We start from the raw sequence: 17,612 nt of genomic DNA on the forward strand, positions 1-17,612 counted from the left end.
TGCCGTGTACGAAGCACGAGGAGTTCCTCGAGTGATGAGATGGTGGTTTGAGGTGGGAATACCACCCGAGGGCGGCTAGGAAGGTATCTGGTGAAACTTGATCTGTGACCTGCGTTAGCTTCCCGCGAAGAATGACTAGGAGTTTTGAAGTTTGTCGGTATTTCTCCTGGATTCTGACTGGATTGGGTTCGACATGTCAAGTGACTGAAAGGATATGTTGTCTTACCTTGCCTTCGAATCGTTCATCAGGCCCAGCCAGATCCATCCATCATCAAACCGGCGGAAAGCGGGAGATTCGGGGGTACCGTTGCGATACTTGAGAATAGCAGAGGCACGTTGCCAGTTGGTCCCCGCCGCCCCTGGCGCCATGTTTCTCCCCCGCTCTCCCACATTTTGACGTCGTGTCTGCCCCAGTCGCCAGTTTTGGGGGCGTACCCGGCTGCTCGTCAGGTCTTTCCCATGTACCTGGATCTCCCCAAGACCTGGAGACTGGACCTAACCGACCACTCGCGGTACGTTCAACGGTATGAGTGACGTGACGCCCAAGGCGGGCACCCAAGGGGACGACGCTGAAAATGGGTTACGCTGAGACAGAGAATCGGGAGTGAAGGGTCAAAGTTCCAACACGACACCTGATGACATGACATGGGCAGGAGGCCGTGCGGCAGAAAGAAGAGGAAGGTGCAGCTGCAGGTGTTGGTGTTGTGATGGTGTGGCGGTTGACGGACGGACGGAGAAGGTACGGATATGTCTACCAACATTGCACATTGCTCTTTCCTCTGAAGAATGAAAGCCTACCTTCCTTAACATATTCCTTTCTTATTGAATATTCAATAGATGTAATCTCAACTTACCTACCAACATGCGCTTTGAATTCGGCTTACCCATCACCACCTATCTTACCCAGGCGTTCAGCAACCTAACCATCAGATCAAACCCACGTTCTTACCAAACATCACAATGCGAGGAGGTTCCTCCCTCTCTTAATAATGTGACGAGATACCCTTCCCCTGCCTCAAGCCCCCTGCTACACGCGCTATCCAGGCCTAGCTCCTGCTTCTCCATCCAGGCTATCCTGTTCAGCACACCCGAGTCCAGCCTATCCCGGCCTGCTTCAGGCTGTCCTTTCCGTTCTGGTATCAACTTCAAGGAGCAGACTTCCACTCTCACCGGCGCTACTGCAGTCACTGACTGAGATGAGGTGAGGCGAGGCGAGGCGAGGTGACTTTGGCAGCCTGCGAGACACAGACGGGGAGAGACACCACGCGCAGAACGGCGCAGCGCAGGAACACGGACAGCCCATTCCCATTCTCTCTGCCGGTTTCTCTACTTTTATCCTGCTGTAGCTGCCCCTTCCAATCCTTTCTTCGTGCTTCTTCCACCACCAAAATACATCACTGCTACCACCGGTTGGAAAATTCACCCTGGTTTTCCATCTAGTCAAGTCAAACAGTCAGCTTTTTTCCCCCTCTTCTGCTCCGGTGAATACCCCGGAAGGATCATTCCGTTGTCCGCCGTACTGGACTTTTTTTTTTCTCGCTACTAGAATCGGACCGGACCCCTCTTTCTTCACACATTATTATTTTTTGCCCGTTTTAACAACCGCAACCTTCGTGGACACGACCTCTTGTTCCCGATTTTCCCCAAAGGCAATTTTTCGCGAAAAGGTGAGTTTCGCTCTTAACTGTACCTGCGTCCCTCGCATTGCCGTCCCCCCATCACCTTTATGGATTTGCCCTTTGTCCTCCGCCTTGCCTCGCCTCGCCTCGCCTCAGTTCGTACCCCTCAACTCCTCGCCGGCTGGCCTGGTGTGCGATCGCCCTGCAGTCGCATACCACTCTCGATGCGCGCATATTCGACTGCCAAGCATAGCAAATCAGCCAGCGCCATCAGCACGCTGCGCTCGCGCAATACAACACGGTTTTCTCGGTATCTTGGTCAATTCAGACCATGCGTTATTCGAGGCGACGTCACTGCAGAGGCGCGTTAACCGTTGCACATCTCCAACCCGCTTCCTCCAATGCGCCAACCCCGCCTGTCGTTTGAATCGCCACACACACACCAACATATCCGCGCATCGCAATCCTCTCCATCCGCTACCAAGGCCATGCGCAACTTGCAATCTTTTCTGCAGCCGCCTCAGTCCGCATCTACATCGGACCCGACGATCGATCCGGCCTCCGTCAATGTTGTTCATTGTCGCACAACGCGAATGCTTGGCTTGCGCTACCCCTCGCCCGCTCCCTCGGCCCCGCGCACTCGATCTTGTCCCGATGCGCCGCTCTTCCGAAAAGCCCTCGGTGGATCATTTGCGACAACCCCCCAGCCGCATTTGTGCCACAACGCCAACACTATGCCATCACTGCAGCCTACATCATTGGAGCTTGGCCGCGTATTTCCGAACCTCATCGCCCGCCATTGGAGCGCATTTCCTCAGGATTCGAAGTCGCTTACAGACGGGCGCGCTGCAATTCCACCCCTCTAAAGTGACCGACGTCACGCAGAGCGCATTCCTTACCAGGCGATGCTGAGAGAGGGTTTTGCGCGGGGCGGTCGAGCTGGCGATACTGCAGCTGGATGTGTCTTCACCATGCGCTGGACCAAAATCAGCAAGACAGAGGCATATCGGCTCAATTGCGACGTGGACACCACGGCACATCATCAAACACCAGGCTGGTCCTAGCCGGCGAGGCACTGGCGAGGACACAGGGCACAGAATATGTTGATTAAGAGCCATTCAGCTAACAGTCACTCAACCAGCTCGATTACAGTCAAAATGTCTTCTCTCTCTCGCCGCGCGTGCTACAAGTGTGGCAATGTTGGCCACTACGCCGAGGTTTGCTCTTCCGCCGAGCGCCTTTGCTACAACTGTATGCGTCGCATGCCTCAACGTAACTCAGCCGTCGTTGACAATATAAAACAGGCAAGCAGCCCGGCCACGAGTCCAACGGCTGCCCTCTTCCTCGCACTACCGAGGCCAAGCAGTGCTACCACTGCCAGGGCCTGGGTCACGTCCAGGCTGACTGCCCTACCCTGCGCCTGAGCGGCGCTGGTACCAGCGGTCGCTGCTACAACTGCGGCCAGCCCGGCCACCTTGCTGTGAGATCCCTCCAGGTTGCTGATGAAGAATCGTCTAACATATTGAAAAGCGTGCTTGCCCCAACCCTGCCGGTGTTGGTATGGGCCGCGGCGGACCTCCTGTTCCCCGCGGCGGATACGGAGGCTACGCCCGCGGCGGCTTCGCCGGTGGTCCCCGCCCTGCTACCTGCTACAAGTGCGGTGGCCCCAACCACTTCGCCAGAGATTGCCAGGCCCAGGCCATGAAGTGCTACGCCTGCGGCAAGCTCGGTCACATCTCTCGCGACTGCACCGCCCCCAACGGCGGCCCCTTGAACACTGCTGGCAAGACCTGCTACCAGTGCGGTGAGGCCGGTCACATCTCCCGCGATTGCCCCCAGAAGAACGCCAACAGCGAGATCCCCAACGATGTTGACATCTCGGCTCCCGCCGGCATCCCCGCGCCCGCTGTTGCGCCGATTGCGCCCATCGCCCCCGTTGCCTAAGCAGAGGTCTGTGGCCATTTCCCCTCTTTAGCGAGGTGGTTTCGGGTCCAGGCCGTCGGAAGCGTCAGCATCATATCGCAGCTCTTCCGCGCGCCGTACGACTTTGCTACGGCAATGTCGTTTCCTTATGTTTTCAGCACGACTACCTACGCCCCTCGCACTTACCCATCACTACGACTGCACTTGCACCTTGCCCATTTCATTCTGGTTGTTACTTTACTTTCTGCATAAAAACGGCTTGTCGCCAATCGGCATCCTTTGCTTTACACGGCGTCTACTGGGATTCCCCTTCGTCAACACGATTCATTTTCTGGAACAAAACGGGAAAGGCTTCCTTTCTTCATAGCACCCTTGGTTCTTTGCAACGACTCTCACGACGGACGGTCTCAACGTATTTGTATGCATCTTCATTCCAACGTTTGGAAAGAAAAGTTCATGACCCTCATGGCTGTCCATGGTTCATCTGCGGCCTGACTACAAGACGGCACTCGCTGTCAGGTAGACAAGGCGTTGGCCACGGCCGGCGCAGAACGCATGACTGGACGCGGACGACGGCGGCAACGATAGTATTCCACATGACAGTACGGTGTCGAGGCGGCTTGCGGCTGAGGATCTGAACTTCCGCGTGTGTTGGTCTGCGATGGTCTGTTGGCAACCCATGTTTGTCTGCAGGCGATTGGCTACCAAGCATACCGGAACGGGAAAGATTTATTGGAATAGAAGAAGGGGCTGGGGGGAGGTGAGAGATCCGAGTTTCTTATGAAGAAGAAGAAGAGTTTTGGGGCGGTGGAAGTGGTTGTTGAGTAGAAGACCCTTTCGAAGGGAGAAATGGTGGACACCACGGCAAAGCTGTTGTGGCGTGACGCACAAAAAAAAGAAGCAGTTGACTGAGTTGTTCGAGTGTCCTTGGAGGAGGAAGCTGATGTTGTGACGGGCGCTCCGAGATGAACTTGAAACGGTTGATGCTGAAGTTAGGGACAGGCGCCGCATAGCCTCGGGGAGTTTTGGCACTGCAAGTGGGTAGACTGGCAGCTCGACGGGCAACGAGATAACGGTTTCGCAAGAGCTGCTTGCGATATAGACAGACTACGGAGGGGCTGGAGGTCACGTTGTCGTGGCAGGATTTGAAGCCAGCCACTGTGCCACGACCTGGCTGAGGTTTGGACGTAGGTTCAAGGGCCGGACTGGCGTGGATGCGCTTGCAAGCAGCCACGCTTCTGCGTCGAGCTGCAAACTGTGAATACTCAAAGCTATCCAAGCGCCGAGCGTCCCTCTTTCGCGTCGGTAGCGGCGGCTACGGCGCGGGGGAAGCTCTGACCATCGGCACATTCCGGCGACAAGCCGCAGCCCGGGATAAATGGGTCCATCCCCGGGTCGCCTTCAGTGTCGTATCCCAGAAACGGCCTCCTGGCTTGTCGATTTCTCAAACACGAGTCACCGGCTGGACGACAATGTTCGAAAATGGTGGCCCGAAAATCGCTCATTGACAGACGACGGTCCGTTTGCTCTGCTCACCGTGGTTCAGCTCCAGCAAGCGCCAATGCGGGGTTAGTCAGGTGGCTGGAAGGAGGAGTCCTTCTTGAGGCGAGCCACGGACGTCGCCTTGTCTTTCGATGCCAAATTGTGTATTCGCATGCAAACCGCTTCAATCAAACGGAACATGTCGCAGGTGCAAGTTTACCTGCATTGTCCTGTCGGGTCCTTCTGCCACAGGGCAGCCTGACCTTGGCTGTAAGAGCCACCCGCCTCTGTTCTGCCTGCTTGCTCCTCTCTGCCTGCTTACATGCTTGGGCAAAGCACCACAGCAAATGGATTATTCCAACTCAACATGCCCGGTTTAAGGATGTCGTACCCGCCTGCATACTATTAGCGCCAGCCCAGTCATGCTGTTAGTCACCTCCTGATTGCTCTTCTTACGGCTGGCCTGCAAGTGAGTGTAACGGTGCTCCAGCCTGGACTCACCCGTTGTCAGCCGGCGTGCGTTAGTGGGAACACAAAGTAGCAGCTTAAAAGGACGCTCATCATCATGGGACACTTCAGCCGCCGACGCCGGATGGCCTGATATAAAAGTCGTGGCCCCCAACGTGGCATTCCGTGCCTGTATTGAACATTTGTCTCTCTCTCCAGTCGGCACTGTGATTTTCGCTACCCTTGTCCTCTGTCAACCTCAAGTCTGGTTCTATTCGCTGTTTTTCCTCTATCAGTGTCCACGGATTTGTGCTTATCTGCCCGTGGGTTGCTTCCCCAGCTGTGCCCTGCTTATTCTAGCTGCATGCAGATGGCTGTTGAATAGGCAGTCGTATTTTGGAAAGAAAGAACATCGGCAGCTTCCTTCCCAGGTGTAATTCGAAGAATTGCCCTCGAAATGGCTTACAGCTCCAGCTCCAGCTCCAGCTCCGTAATCTCTGGCGCGTCATCTCCCGTCAGCAACCCCTCTCTAAACCCTCAACGCCGCAGACACGTATACGTGATGCCCGCCAATAGCAATAAACCTCGGAAGGCGAAACAACAACCTCCCCAAGACATTATCGACGAGTTTTGGGCCAAGTTCACAACCAAGACCCCGGGCAAGGGTTAGTCAAAGTCTTCTTCCTGCTGGCAAGGCTTCAGTGCTGACCACAGACAGCAACTACCGTTATCCCGCAAAATGAATATGCCGAGAAGGTCGCTCGGCGGTCTGCTGCCGCCACAGGTGTAAACACTCAGACGTCATACGACGAGGCCGCCGCCGTCTGCAAGACAAAGGTCGACAAGATCGTGAAAGAGTGTCGGAGAGTGAACCAGAAGTACCGGGATCCCCACTTCGACCTCGAGTTCGATCTCAAGTTCAACCGGCGAGACTGTCTCGAGTCGCTCTGGAACACCAAGGACAAGGACCCGACGCCGTCCTCGTTCAGTCCGAAGGCGGTCAAGCGAGTCGTCGACATCTTTGATAATCCGCAATTCTACATCGACGGTCCCACCGCTAATGATGTGCGTCAAGGTCGAGACGGAGACTGCTGGTTGATGGCTGCGCTTTGCAATCTCAGCAACAAGACCGGGCTCATCGAAAAGGTCTGCGTCGCCCACGACCAGGATGTCGGTGTATATGGTTTTGTATTCCACAGAGATGGGGAATGGTACAGCGAGATCATCGACGATAAGGTGCGTTGCTAATCTTGGCGGGCATCGATGTCCCGCAGCTCTTGTTGAAGAGAAGACGGCTTGTTTCGGTGGAAAGCTGAACAGAAGCTGACTTCCATCACAGCTGTATCTGACAAAGCCTGATTACGACGAAGGATACATAGAGCGTATCCTCTGGGAGGACCGCGAGCGTGTCAACTCCGAAGAAGCCTACCGGCGCATCTACCAGACAAACAGTGGCGCTCTTTACTTTGCTCAATGCGAAAACCCAAACGAAACCTGGTTGCCACTCCTTGAGAAAGCTTATGCCAAGGCACACGGGGACTATGCATGCATCGAGGGCGGTTTCACCGGCGAGGCCATCGAGGATCTTACCGGGGGCGTCACTTCAGAGATATACACTTCAGATATCCTGGACAAGGAGTACTTCTGGAAGGAGAAACTTCTCAAGGTCAACGAAGACTGTCTGCTTGGTTGTTCCACTGGATTTGCAACAAAAGGCTGGGGCGAGCGTAAAGGCATTATCGAAATGCATGCCTACAGCGTCATGAAAGCTGTCGAAATGGACAATGAACGACTCGTTTTGCTCAAGAACCCCTGGGGGAAAGGAGAATGGAGGGGTGCTTGGAGTGAGTCTATTTATTGGTTTAACTGAATTTTCCATACTAATGACAACAGGCGATGGTTCGAAGGAATGGACTCCAGACTGGCTGCAAAAGCTCAATCACAAGTTCGGGGACGACGGGGCCTTCTGGATCTCATACCACGACTTACTCAAGAAGTACAACATCTTCGACATCACTCGTTTGTTTGACCATGATTGGAAGGTCACGTCTATCTGGACAACTCTCTCAGTTCCGTGGACTCTTGACTACCACGACACGCATTTCGCTTTTGAACTTTCCAAAACCGGTCCGGTGGTTTTAGTTCTTGCTCAGCTGGATGATCGTTACTTCAGGGGTCTGGAAGGTCAATACAGGTTCGAATTGCAGTTCCGTCTGCACAAAGCTGGCCAGGAGGACTATGTCGTTCGGAGTGCTGCATCTTACCGCATGAACCGCTCTGTAAATGTGGAGCTTGACCTCGAGGCTGGCAGCTACGAGATTCGCGTCCGAATCGACGCCTTACGATATAGCAATATCCTTCCCATCGAGCAGGTCATTAGAAACAATGCCAAAGGGCGCCGCGAAAAGCTGACTCGCATCGGCTTGGCCTACGATCTTGCTCACAGCAAAGGAAGAGTTGTTGAATCCGCCGAGGAGAAAGCAGCGAGAGAGGCTCAAGAGAAGAAACAACGCGAGACCAATCGTGCCGAGATTAAACGGAAGATACAAAAAGACCGAGAACAGGAACACTACCTGCGGACCCAGGCGATGAAGAGGAACCTCAAGAAGATTGCAAAGCGCAATGCGCGACGCGAAGCCAAGGTCGACAAAATGAAAGCCGCGCAAGCCAAGAATCGCTCCGGGCCGGATATTCCCTCCGATGCGGAAAGCTCTCGCGGACGTCCGGCGCGAGGCAAGCCTTCGATCAAGAAGCATGTCAAAATCCAAGACCTCGAATACGCGACGGAACACCTCAGCATCTCAAACGGAAAGAAACACGAGACAGCAAATACAGGACCCGCAGAGACTGACAACTCTGGCGCCGCAGACAAACCGCCCACTGAACCCGGGAATCAGGATGGAGCAAAGCCGCCTGTGGATAAATCAGTCAAGCTGTCAGTGGCAGTTCCTGACGACTCACAGAAGACCAAGGAGCATACAACCGAGGAAGTACAAATGTCGCCTATGGATACACGCTCCGTAACCGGCAGTGTAAGGAGTAATGGCGACGAAGCCGCCCCCAAGGAAAGCGACGAGGCGCGAAGCGAGCCAACAGCTCCATCAGAAGTCTTAGAGTCAAGGCTTTGCGAGTCTGACGATGATGATTATTCGAGCATCTCCTCTTTGTACGAACCCTCCGACCGAGAATGGGAGATTGAGATCGATGCGGTCGAGGCGCGGACGAGCAGTCCTGCACGCGTGCCGCCATCGAACTCTGCAGTCAATGTAGACGACCAGGACGAGTTCGAGAAAGATCCTTGGAACGCTGTAGTCGTAGTGGGACTCCGCGTTTACCATAAAGTGCCCGAAGACGACAAAGACAACGACACCATTGTCAAGCTTCGGGTCGTCCCGCCAAATCCCTACGCTGAAGAGGCAGCATCGTCGAATAATGCGGAATCGAGCAGCAACATAACCAAAGGTCTGGATGTTGATGACAGTGCGAAGGATGCAACATTGGAGGGTGAGATCAAGCAGAGAAAGAAGAGCATCGCTCCAACCAGCGAAGATCTTCGGGATGCGTCGATACTCGTTCGTTCAGAGCTTGGCGGAAGAAGCCTGGGCGTTCCGGGTGCGGATTCTTTGGGCAAGCCGAGGACGAAATTGCGGACTTGATGGACACTGGATGACGATGCTGCGGTGGGAGAAAGTGACTTTTCGTAACTGGGGTATCCTCAAAACCTAGAACCTAACGCCCGTATCATAGAATACAAATCATGAATTACAGTACGGTTTTACCGCAATTGGCTGGTTTTAGAAACTGTCCAACAGGTGGTCCAGTTTCCGCTTCTCCCCAGTAGCTACGGGCTCGACGGCTCGGAACTCCTCATCTCTAAAGAGACTTCCGTTGTCGTCAGAGTCAGGCAAGAGACTGACGCGGCCGCCGACGCGAGCCAAAAGGCCTCGCATCTTCTCCAACTCGGCCTCCATCTTTCCGTCGCGGCTGATGAGGTTCTCCTGCACGCCGGCGCCGGAGTCGTCCGAGCGGAAGGGGTCCAGCAGGGCCTTCATCCGGCGCAGCCTCTCGACGCGTTCCGTCGCCTGCTGCCTCTGCTCGGCGAGCGACTTGAGCCGTTCGTACTGCTCCGCGTACCGCTTGGCTTCCATGGGGTAAGCGGTCGCGTCTTTCTCGACCGGCCATGACGCCGGGAGTGACTTGACGGCAGCGTTGTCGGCTTTGGATGTTTAGCAATACGCCCGATCAAACTGTATTCTGGATATTTAGACTTACTCAGGTCCAGAGTCCGCGAGACGCCCTCGGACGGCTCGTCCTCGGGGACGCTCGACGGGTGCGAGAGGTAGAGGGCGTCGATCTGCTCGGCGACGTGGCGGCTGGCCTGGTGGGAGTAGGCGCGGCGGCAGTGCTGCGAGAGGACGTGGTTGAGGCGGGTGAGGGGCTGCTCGACGGCGCTGTCTGGGAGGGGGGTCTCGGAGGCGGCGTTGGCCTCGAGCCAGGCGCGGGAGGGGCGGACGGGCTGCGAGAGGAGGCGGGTCTGGGCCGTGAGGAAGGATTGTTTTTGGGATGTTATTGTCTGTGGTGGTTTTGGGGGGTTGGAAGACATTTTTGGGGAGGGGGATTTGATGACGGCTTGATGCTGAGCCTTGGAGAGTGAGAAAGGGTGTGCTGTTTGGTGGTCTCGACGCTGTTGGATGGGTTGAGGATGAGTGAACCGGGGTGGTGAGACTCGGACGGCGGAGACGCGGCCGGACACGGAAGGAACCTGGACGGCGGTGGTGGATGGACGCGACACGGGAAAGTGGAGACGGCAAAAAGAATACGTACTGCTGCGATCAGTCATGTGACCAGCTGGGACCAGCCTCTGCTCTGTAGGAATATCATCTACGGTATTCTTTCCTTGCAATTATTACTTGTCGCTACCTGTACGATTGATTGCCTTGGCTGCTCGCAGCTCTAGCATTACGCTTTTTATCCGTCGTCGTTGTTATCACACAAGTATTCAACCAGCGATATTAAACGTGGAATAGTGTGCTGCGTGTTACCTTTCGGGCAAATTATTCTTTCTTTTTATTACAATAGTTTTTTTCCACGTCAAAAAAGGGTCAATGCTCCAACGTTCCGTCACCGGCATTGCATTCTCACCTGCCCAACTGCATTGCTTCTTACTTCCACCAACGACGCTCGCGTGTTTGCGATGCACTCGCTTAGGGCGAAAGGTCTTCTGCCTTGCAACTACCCAACTCATGCCCCCCCTTTTTTTTCTTTCTTTTTTTTTTTTTTTTTTTCAAATCTCCAGATTTGTTCTCTCTTTCCAGGCCTTCCTAGCGAATACGCGCGGTGAACCAGGCTGGCTTAACAAGTGTTACATGGCCTCGCCCGCCTCTGTCCTACCAACCGAGAGAGAACTCAACACCAACGACGCAAGTGTGCGGCGTCAGCCTTGGCTCTCCAACCCGGACTCCTCCCATCCCTGCTTTATTGGAAAGATGGTTGGGAGGAAAAGGCCATCGGCAAACCGCATCGAGGACCTTCCTTGCACGGCAGGCAGCAGATGTGTTAGACGAGCCAGACTAACGGCAGACGACATGATGTGATGTGATGAGTTTTTCCCGGTCCAGACGTCTCTCACCACCAGACACACACACACCGCTACAAAGTGTCATCGGCCATCTCATCTTTTGACCATGGCCCGGCCGCCCGCCCCGCCCCCGAAATCGACACTAATGCGGCCCGCATGCACTCGATCCCTCCCGTACGGCCGCATCGCGTTCGCATGGCTCCTCGGCGCCCACACGCCAACTGCACGTCAAGTATTTCCCTCGCCCGGGTCGGTGCTGGGAAGCGAACCCATCCTTCTGGCAAACCACTAACCCCAAGCCTCACGACCTCGGCCTTGCCTTTCCTCGTTCCTCGTCTCCTCACTGGCCGCTTCAGCCCCGTCTTCTCGAGTCCTCGAGTCCTCCTTGCCGCCAGCAGCAGCCCGCTCCGGTGGCAGAACCGGTGAGCATGCATGCTGCTCCGTCCCGCGACGCCTCCCGGCGCCTCCTTCACCTGCCTACCTAAGCGTTCCTCCTCCTCCTCACCCCTCACCCCTTTTCCATTCCCGTTCCGAGAAGGGCCAACGGCGCATTTTAGCCGCCCTGTATGGGACGAGACTGGGTTTTCTACCTCGAGTCCGGATGTGGCATTTCCCACCTTCTCGGCCGAGGCTTCGCGCGTCTTGTCGTTGGAGGAAGCGAGCCAAGCTCCATCTATCTAGCATGTCATGGTGCCATGCATCTCATGAGACATGGCTCCGGTGCGCTGTCAAACGGCTAATTCCTGAGATGCCCCCAGTATCGGTGATGCGTCTTTGGCGGAGGATCCGGATCTTATGCATGTGCTGAGAGGCCTGGCCCAGCCCTGCCTTCGCCCTCTCCCATGTGGGCATCTATCTCGCATCTTCCCCTCCTTCTTTTCCCATGCTGAGGCTGAGGTGAGGACCACCTTTGCATCGATGTCCGACTTGCTGGGTGCTGCCAAGGTGGTCTGTCTGACGGGGTCGCTTTCCAACGTATATGAGGCCCTCCGCCTCTGTCCCCGGCTGTAAACGTTACGAACTCATCTCGTTTCTTCGTACTCTTCAACAAGAAGAAAGTGAACAAGATTAAATAGAAGCGGCGGCAGCTTTGTCTCAGCCCCCCCAGTTCGCCCATCCCATCATGCCTCCTCCGCCGTCATCATCATCGACCCCGCCAGCGGCCAGCGGCTTCGTCACCCTCGCCCGCAAAATCTACAACCCGCTCGGCTTCAAGAGGGGCTACAACTTCACCCTCTTCGTCATCACCGCCGGCGCCATGATGGGCTTCACCCTCGCCCGCCTCATGTACTTCGACCTCGACGGCGCCTTCTGCGACCCGGCCCGCAAGAACCGCGCCCTGCCCGGCGAGTGCTACTACTACCAGCCCGGCAGCGCCGACCGCGTCGGCATCCTCCTGCACCTCGCCGGCGTCCTGCCGGGCGGCTTCCTCGCCTGTTTCCAGTTCGTCCCCGCCGTACGCCACAGGGCCATCCTGTTCCACCGCCTTAACGGGTACCTCGTCCTCCTCCTCAGCGTCGTCGGCATGGTCGGCGTCTTCATGATCGCGAGGCGCACGTTCGGCGGCGGCGTGAGCACGCAGACGGCCGTGGGCTCGGGGAGTATCATGTTTCTCGGGGCGCTGGGCTTGGCTGTGTATAACGTCAAGAAGCTGCAGATCGAACAGCACCGCGCATGGATGCTCAGGGCCTGGGTATACGTAAGAAAGACACACACACACACACACACCCTTGTCTCTCACGGTCTATCAAGCTAACAAGCACCGAAGGCCGGCTTCATCATCACGATGCGCATCATCAGCTTCCTGGCCGCCAGGGTCATCGCCAGCACCGACCCCACCTACTACGAAGTCAAGCAGTGCGCCGTCCTCGACTTCATCTTCCGCCACAACCAGACGAAGATCATGAGCCTGTATCCGGACTGCGGCGCCTACTTCTCGGGCGCGAACCCCGGCCTGAACGTCCTCGTCCACGCCGGCGTGGACGCCCGCCAACCCGCCGAGATCGCGGCCGGCTTCACCGCCGTCTTCGGCGCCGGCTCGTGGCTGGCCCTCGCCATCCACGCCATCCTCGTCGAGCTCTACGTGAGTGGACATACCCACCCTTCTTATGAGTTGCATTGTGCGAATCCAACGGCTAACCACATCAAAACCAACAGCTCCACCTCACACCGGCCGAAGCAGAACGGCTGCGCCGCATCTCGTACCAGCGCCAGCTCGAGGCCGGCATGAAGAACGCCGGCAATGCCGGCCTGACCGTGCAGCGCCTGGGCGACGCGGAGCCCTGGCTGCCGCCGTGCGAGCTGCAGAGGATGGAGAATACCATGACGCCTAGCACCGACGGCGGCGGCGATCTGAGGGAAAAACGCGTGAGCTCTCCGTGAAGAGGAGGAGTGTGGGCTTACGGCGTTTGATTTCTTTTGTTTCGGGCTCAGCATAAAGACACTCCGGCGACTTTCGCACTTCCTTGACGACCATGACGCATGACATGAAACGATACACCACGACACGATTGGGAAGGGGACTTTTGATTGCGGCGACGCGCTCACGTTGCCCCACGACGGGAATGAGTATATATGTATCATCATTCATTCATACCCAAGACTAAATAAAAAAAAACGAAATGCTCATGAAGAAACCCGCCCTTGCCTTTTCCCTCTTTTTCTCGTACCATCCATCGTATTATCCAAGAAAGAAATGACGTCCGCTTACAAGCCGGTCCACCAGAAGGTCTCGCCGACGCTGAAGGATCCCTTGACGGCCTTGTCCGTGACGGCGCTACTGTCGCCGACGATGACCTCGTACTCGCCCTTCTCGGCGCACCACTGGTGGCGCTCCTCGTCGAAGTAGCTGGCGGCGTACTTTGTCTCGATGTCGACGGTGACCTTCTTGCTCTCGCCCGCCTTGAGGGCCACCTTGGCGAAGCCCTTGAGCTCCTTGAGGGGCCGGTTGATCTTGGCCTTCTGCTTGGGGGCGACGTACACCTGGACAACCTCGGCGCCGTCGATGGAGCCCGTGTTCTTGACGGTGACGTCGACGGCGAGCTTGCCGTCCTTGTCGGCGACGGAGAGGCCGCTGAGGGCGAAGCTGGTGTAGGACAGGCCGTGGCCGAAGGGGAAGAGGACGGGGCGGTCGAGGTACTCGTAGTAGCGGTAGCCGATGTAGACGTCCTCGCCGTAGAGGGTGCGGCTGGCCTCGGCGCGGTAGTTGAGGAAGGCCGGGTTGTCCTGGACGCGCTGGGGGAAGCTGAGGGAGAGCTTGCCGGAGGGGTTGACGTCGCCGAAGAGGACGTCGGCGATGGCGTTGCCGGTCTCGTTGCCGCCGTACCAGGCCTGGACGAGGGCGGCGACGTCGTCGATCCAGGGCATGCGGACGGGGGTGCCGGACTGGTTGACGACGACGGTGTTGGGGTTGGCCTTGCCGACGGCGGAGATGAGGTCGTTGAGGTAGCCGGGGAGCTCCATGTCGGCGCGGTCGTTGCCCTCGGTCTCCCAGTCGGCGTTGAGGCCGGAGCAGATGATGACCTGGTCGGCGTCCTTGGCGAGGGCGGCGGCCTTTGCGATCTCGGCCTTGTCGTCGATGACCTTGCAGCCGCCGATGCGGAGGGCGCCGCTGCCGAAGACGACGTTGTCGCCCTGGAGCTTGGACGAGGGGGCGGAGGCGAACTCGACCTTGAAGTTGTAGGTCTCGCCCTTCTTGAGCTGGACGCGGCCCTTCTCCTCGACGGTGGCGGCGCCGAAGAAGGCGTCGCCCTGGCGCTGCTTGGTGGTGTTGTCGATGACGAGCTTGTCGTTGACGAAGAGGTTGGCCGTGCCGCAGACGATGAGGCCCAGCTCGTAGGTGCAGTCCTCCTCGGCGACGAAGGAGCCCTCGAAGTCGGCGTACCACAGGTTGGACTTGAGCTTGGGGTTGTAGTAGTCGACGAGGAGGAGCTCGGTCTTGGTGAGGAGGAGCTCGTCGAGAGACTCACGGCTGTGGTCGGTGGGGGGCTCGTTATAGGCCCTCATGGTCATGCCGGGCTTGCCGTTGGACTTGACGACATTGCCGAGAAGGGGGAGGAGCTTGTGAGAGTAGGCACCCTCGGTGTACTCGGGGGGAGAGCTGAGCTTCTTGCTGATGCCGTCGAAGGGGGTGACGGCGTAGTAGGCGGCCAGGGAGGCGGAGCCACCTCCGTGGTAGGTGCAGATCTTGGCGTTGGGGCCGATGACGACGGTCTGCAGGTAACAGTTAGCGGGTGTTTTCACAAGGCTTTTGTATCATTTCTTCTGACCTTCTTGTCCTTCTTGAAGGGAAGAACGTTGTTCTCGTTCTTGAGGAGAACCAGACTCTCGCCACCGATACGTCTCAGCAGCTCGGCGGTCTCGGGGGTGTCACCGGTCAACTCGGGAGCGCCCTCGGGAATACCGGTGGCCACGCACTTCTTGATGAACTTGAGCATGGCGCGAGCTCTCTCGTCGAGAATGTGCTGGCGGACCTTGTCGGTCGAGACGTTGAACTTGAGGGGCTCGCCGCGGAAGCGCGGGGGGCCGGGCATCTCGAGGTCGAGACCGGCGTTGGCAGCCTCCGTGGTGCTGTAGGTGCCGTACCAATCGCTCATGATCATGCCGTCCCAGCCCCATTCCTTGCGCACCAGACCCTCGAGCAGCTCCTGGTTCTCACTGCACATGGTGCCGTTGACGCCGTTGTAAGCGGTCATCAGGGCGCCGGGCTGGGCGTCACGGAAGGTGAGCTGGAAGGGAAGGGCGTAGATCTCGCGCAGGGCGCGCTCGGTGACGATGCTGTGGACAGCATTGCGCCTGTGCTCCTGGTCGTTGCAGACAAAGTGCTTAGGAGTGGCCTGGATGCCGGTGCTCTGGATGCCGTTCACGATGGCGGCGGATCCGAGACCAGCGAGGACGGGGTCCTCGCCCAGGGACTCGAAGCCTCGGCCGCCGAGTGGGGACCTCTGCATGTTGATGGTGGGGCCGAGGATGCAGTGAGCTCCCTTGAGCTTGGCCTCCTCACCCATCTTCTTTCCGGCCTCCTCGAGGAGGGTGGTGTTGAAGGTGGCGCCGAGCGCCGTTCCGCAGGGGAAACAGGCGGCCTTGACGCCGTTGAAGAACTTTGTGCCGCGAACGCCATTGGGGCCATCTGAGAGTCGGACGGAGGGGATGTTGTGCTTGGGAAGGGCCTTGGTGTGCCAGAAGTCGATACCTGGGTGGTTTGAATGTCAGTTCGTCGGTTTTTTTCATGTCGATGACGTCGGAGCACTGGTGTGAGGTGTGAGGGCGTCACTTAGGACGGTGCGTCTTACCAGCCAGGAGGTCGACCTTCTCGGAGACGGTGAGCTTCTTCAGAAGCTCCTCCACTTCGAAATCGGCCATTGTGAGCTCGGAAATTTGTGAAAACGGGTTGGGTATCTCGACAGAATGCGCAATTGATCAAACAAGAAAGGCCGCTTCGACTTGGAAAGACCGCGGAAGAATGGCACTGGCACGGGCACGAGGGGAAAAGGTGGGATGATTTGGAAGTCAGACAAGGTCGAACAGCTTGTTTCCCGAAAGGACCAAGGTATTAAATAGATTTACGACGAGGTTCAGAAGCGGGCCATCTCCGGATGGGCGGCGGAGTATCGGTATGAGAAGCCAGCAGCCCCAGTCTCTGGTCTCATGGACTGAAGCGGTAGTGGTCTTCTACGTAATTGCCCTTCCTTGGGACCTTGGTCTTGGCCATGTCAGTAGCTCGCTCCGGTGCATCGCTGCCGGGAAAACGACAGGCGAATAAGGCATGTCGAGGCGCAGGATTCATTAGAAATCATCGTATTCCCGCTTTCCCCTCCTCCAAACAGCCGAGCGGGAAAAAGTGACACGAATCCACGAGCACTTCCAAGACGCGGTCAGGTGTCGAGATTCCAGCGCATCTACGAAGCTACCCCACGTTGATGAAGGTGATGCCCCTCACCCCTCTCACCCCCAGCTGGAGCCCCTCCTTCTTTTGGCGTCGAGGTCCGGTTTTTAGCCCCATCTGTCGGCCCCGGATTGGCCAATCCATCGTCGACGTGATGCTGAAGGACGTCCCGACATTCCGCAGACAGGGGCTGTGTCGGCTGAAATCCGGATAGCGACTTCTTAGCGTCTCCGGTTCCATCTTAGCTCCCGATTTGCCCGTTATTCACCCGATATTGAGACGACATTCGCCCGATTCGCAGGCAGATGATCCCAGCCCATCTCTCTCCTCAAACATCACTCCAGACACACGATGCGGCCGAAGAGCCTGGACGTCGACGGTATAATGCTGACTTTGAGACAACGGCTGTTCAGATGTCTGAAAAGGTATGTGACTTGGCATATTTGACGAATCCACAAGGAGGAAGGACTGACGAGGGCCACCAAGTTTCCTCAAGAAAAAATGAAACTACCCGTTCACCCATCAACATGATAGCGGGACAAACAAAGAAAAGCGACAAGGGCTCATCTTAAAGTCTGCATAATGTCCGAATCCATGATGCTGCTTGCGGAGCTCTTCAATCACTCACGGTCGTTTGAGCCAATGCGGCCGGTACGGCAATAGGCAGCCAAGGCCGATG

General features: G+C 56.9%; 5 protein-coding genes across 5 annotated transcripts; 3 read left to right on the top strand and 2 right to left on the bottom strand.

Moving 5' to 3' along the window:
• Nucleotides 1-2,776: 2,776 nt before the first annotated feature.
• CkaCkLH20_00459 (zinc knuckle) lies at nucleotides 2,777-3,563 on the top strand (the record flags this gene model as incomplete). Its single annotated transcript, XM_038883179.1, has 3 exons — nucleotides 2,777-2,870; nucleotides 2,924-3,099; nucleotides 3,150-3,563. The coding sequence occupies 3 exons, from the start codon at nucleotides 2,777-2,779 to the stop codon at nucleotides 3,561-3,563; spliced, it is 684 nt and encodes a 227-aa protein (XP_038751884.1).
• Nucleotides 3,564-5,928: 2,365 nt separating this feature from the next.
• On the top strand, nucleotides 5,929-9,127 carry CkaCkLH20_00460 (calpain-like protein; the record flags this gene model as incomplete). The annotated part of the gene is made up of 4 exons (XM_038883180.1): nucleotides 5,929-6,136; nucleotides 6,190-6,707; nucleotides 6,811-7,315; nucleotides 7,365-9,127. 4 exons carry the CDS (start codon nucleotides 5,929-5,931, stop codon nucleotides 9,125-9,127), a joined length of 2,994 nt encoding a protein of 997 aa, XP_038751885.1.
• A 138-nt stretch (nucleotides 9,128-9,265) lies between these two features.
• Nucleotides 9,266-10,074, bottom strand: CkaCkLH20_00461 (uncharacterized protein; the record flags this gene model as incomplete). Its single annotated transcript, XM_038883181.1, has 2 exons — nucleotides 9,266-9,687; nucleotides 9,744-10,074. 2 exons carry the CDS (start codon nucleotides 10,072-10,074, stop codon nucleotides 9,266-9,268), a joined length of 753 nt encoding a protein of 250 aa, XP_038751886.1.
• Nucleotides 10,075-12,172: 2,098 nt separating this feature from the next.
• CkaCkLH20_00462 (uncharacterized protein) lies at nucleotides 12,173-13,431 on the top strand (the record flags this gene model as incomplete). The annotated part of the gene is made up of 3 exons (XM_038883182.1): nucleotides 12,173-12,748; nucleotides 12,818-13,132; nucleotides 13,207-13,431. The coding sequence occupies 3 exons, from the start codon at nucleotides 12,173-12,175 to the stop codon at nucleotides 13,429-13,431; spliced, it is 1,116 nt and encodes a 371-aa protein (XP_038751887.1).
• A 324-nt stretch (nucleotides 13,432-13,755) lies between these two features.
• CkaCkLH20_00463 (uncharacterized protein) lies at nucleotides 13,756-16,410 on the bottom strand (the record flags this gene model as incomplete). The annotated part of the gene is made up of 3 exons (XM_038883183.1): nucleotides 13,756-15,261; nucleotides 15,318-16,240; nucleotides 16,341-16,410. 3 exons carry the CDS (start codon nucleotides 16,408-16,410, stop codon nucleotides 13,756-13,758), a joined length of 2,499 nt encoding a protein of 832 aa, XP_038751888.1.
• Nucleotides 16,411-17,612: the final 1,202 nt, after the last annotated feature.

Source organism: Colletotrichum karsti, assembly GCF_011947395.1.
Source record: "Colletotrichum karsti strain CkLH20 chromosome Unknown Scaffold1, whole genome shotgun sequence".
Lineage (NCBI taxonomy): Eukaryota > Fungi > Ascomycota > Sordariomycetes > Glomerellales > Glomerellaceae > Colletotrichum > Colletotrichum karsti.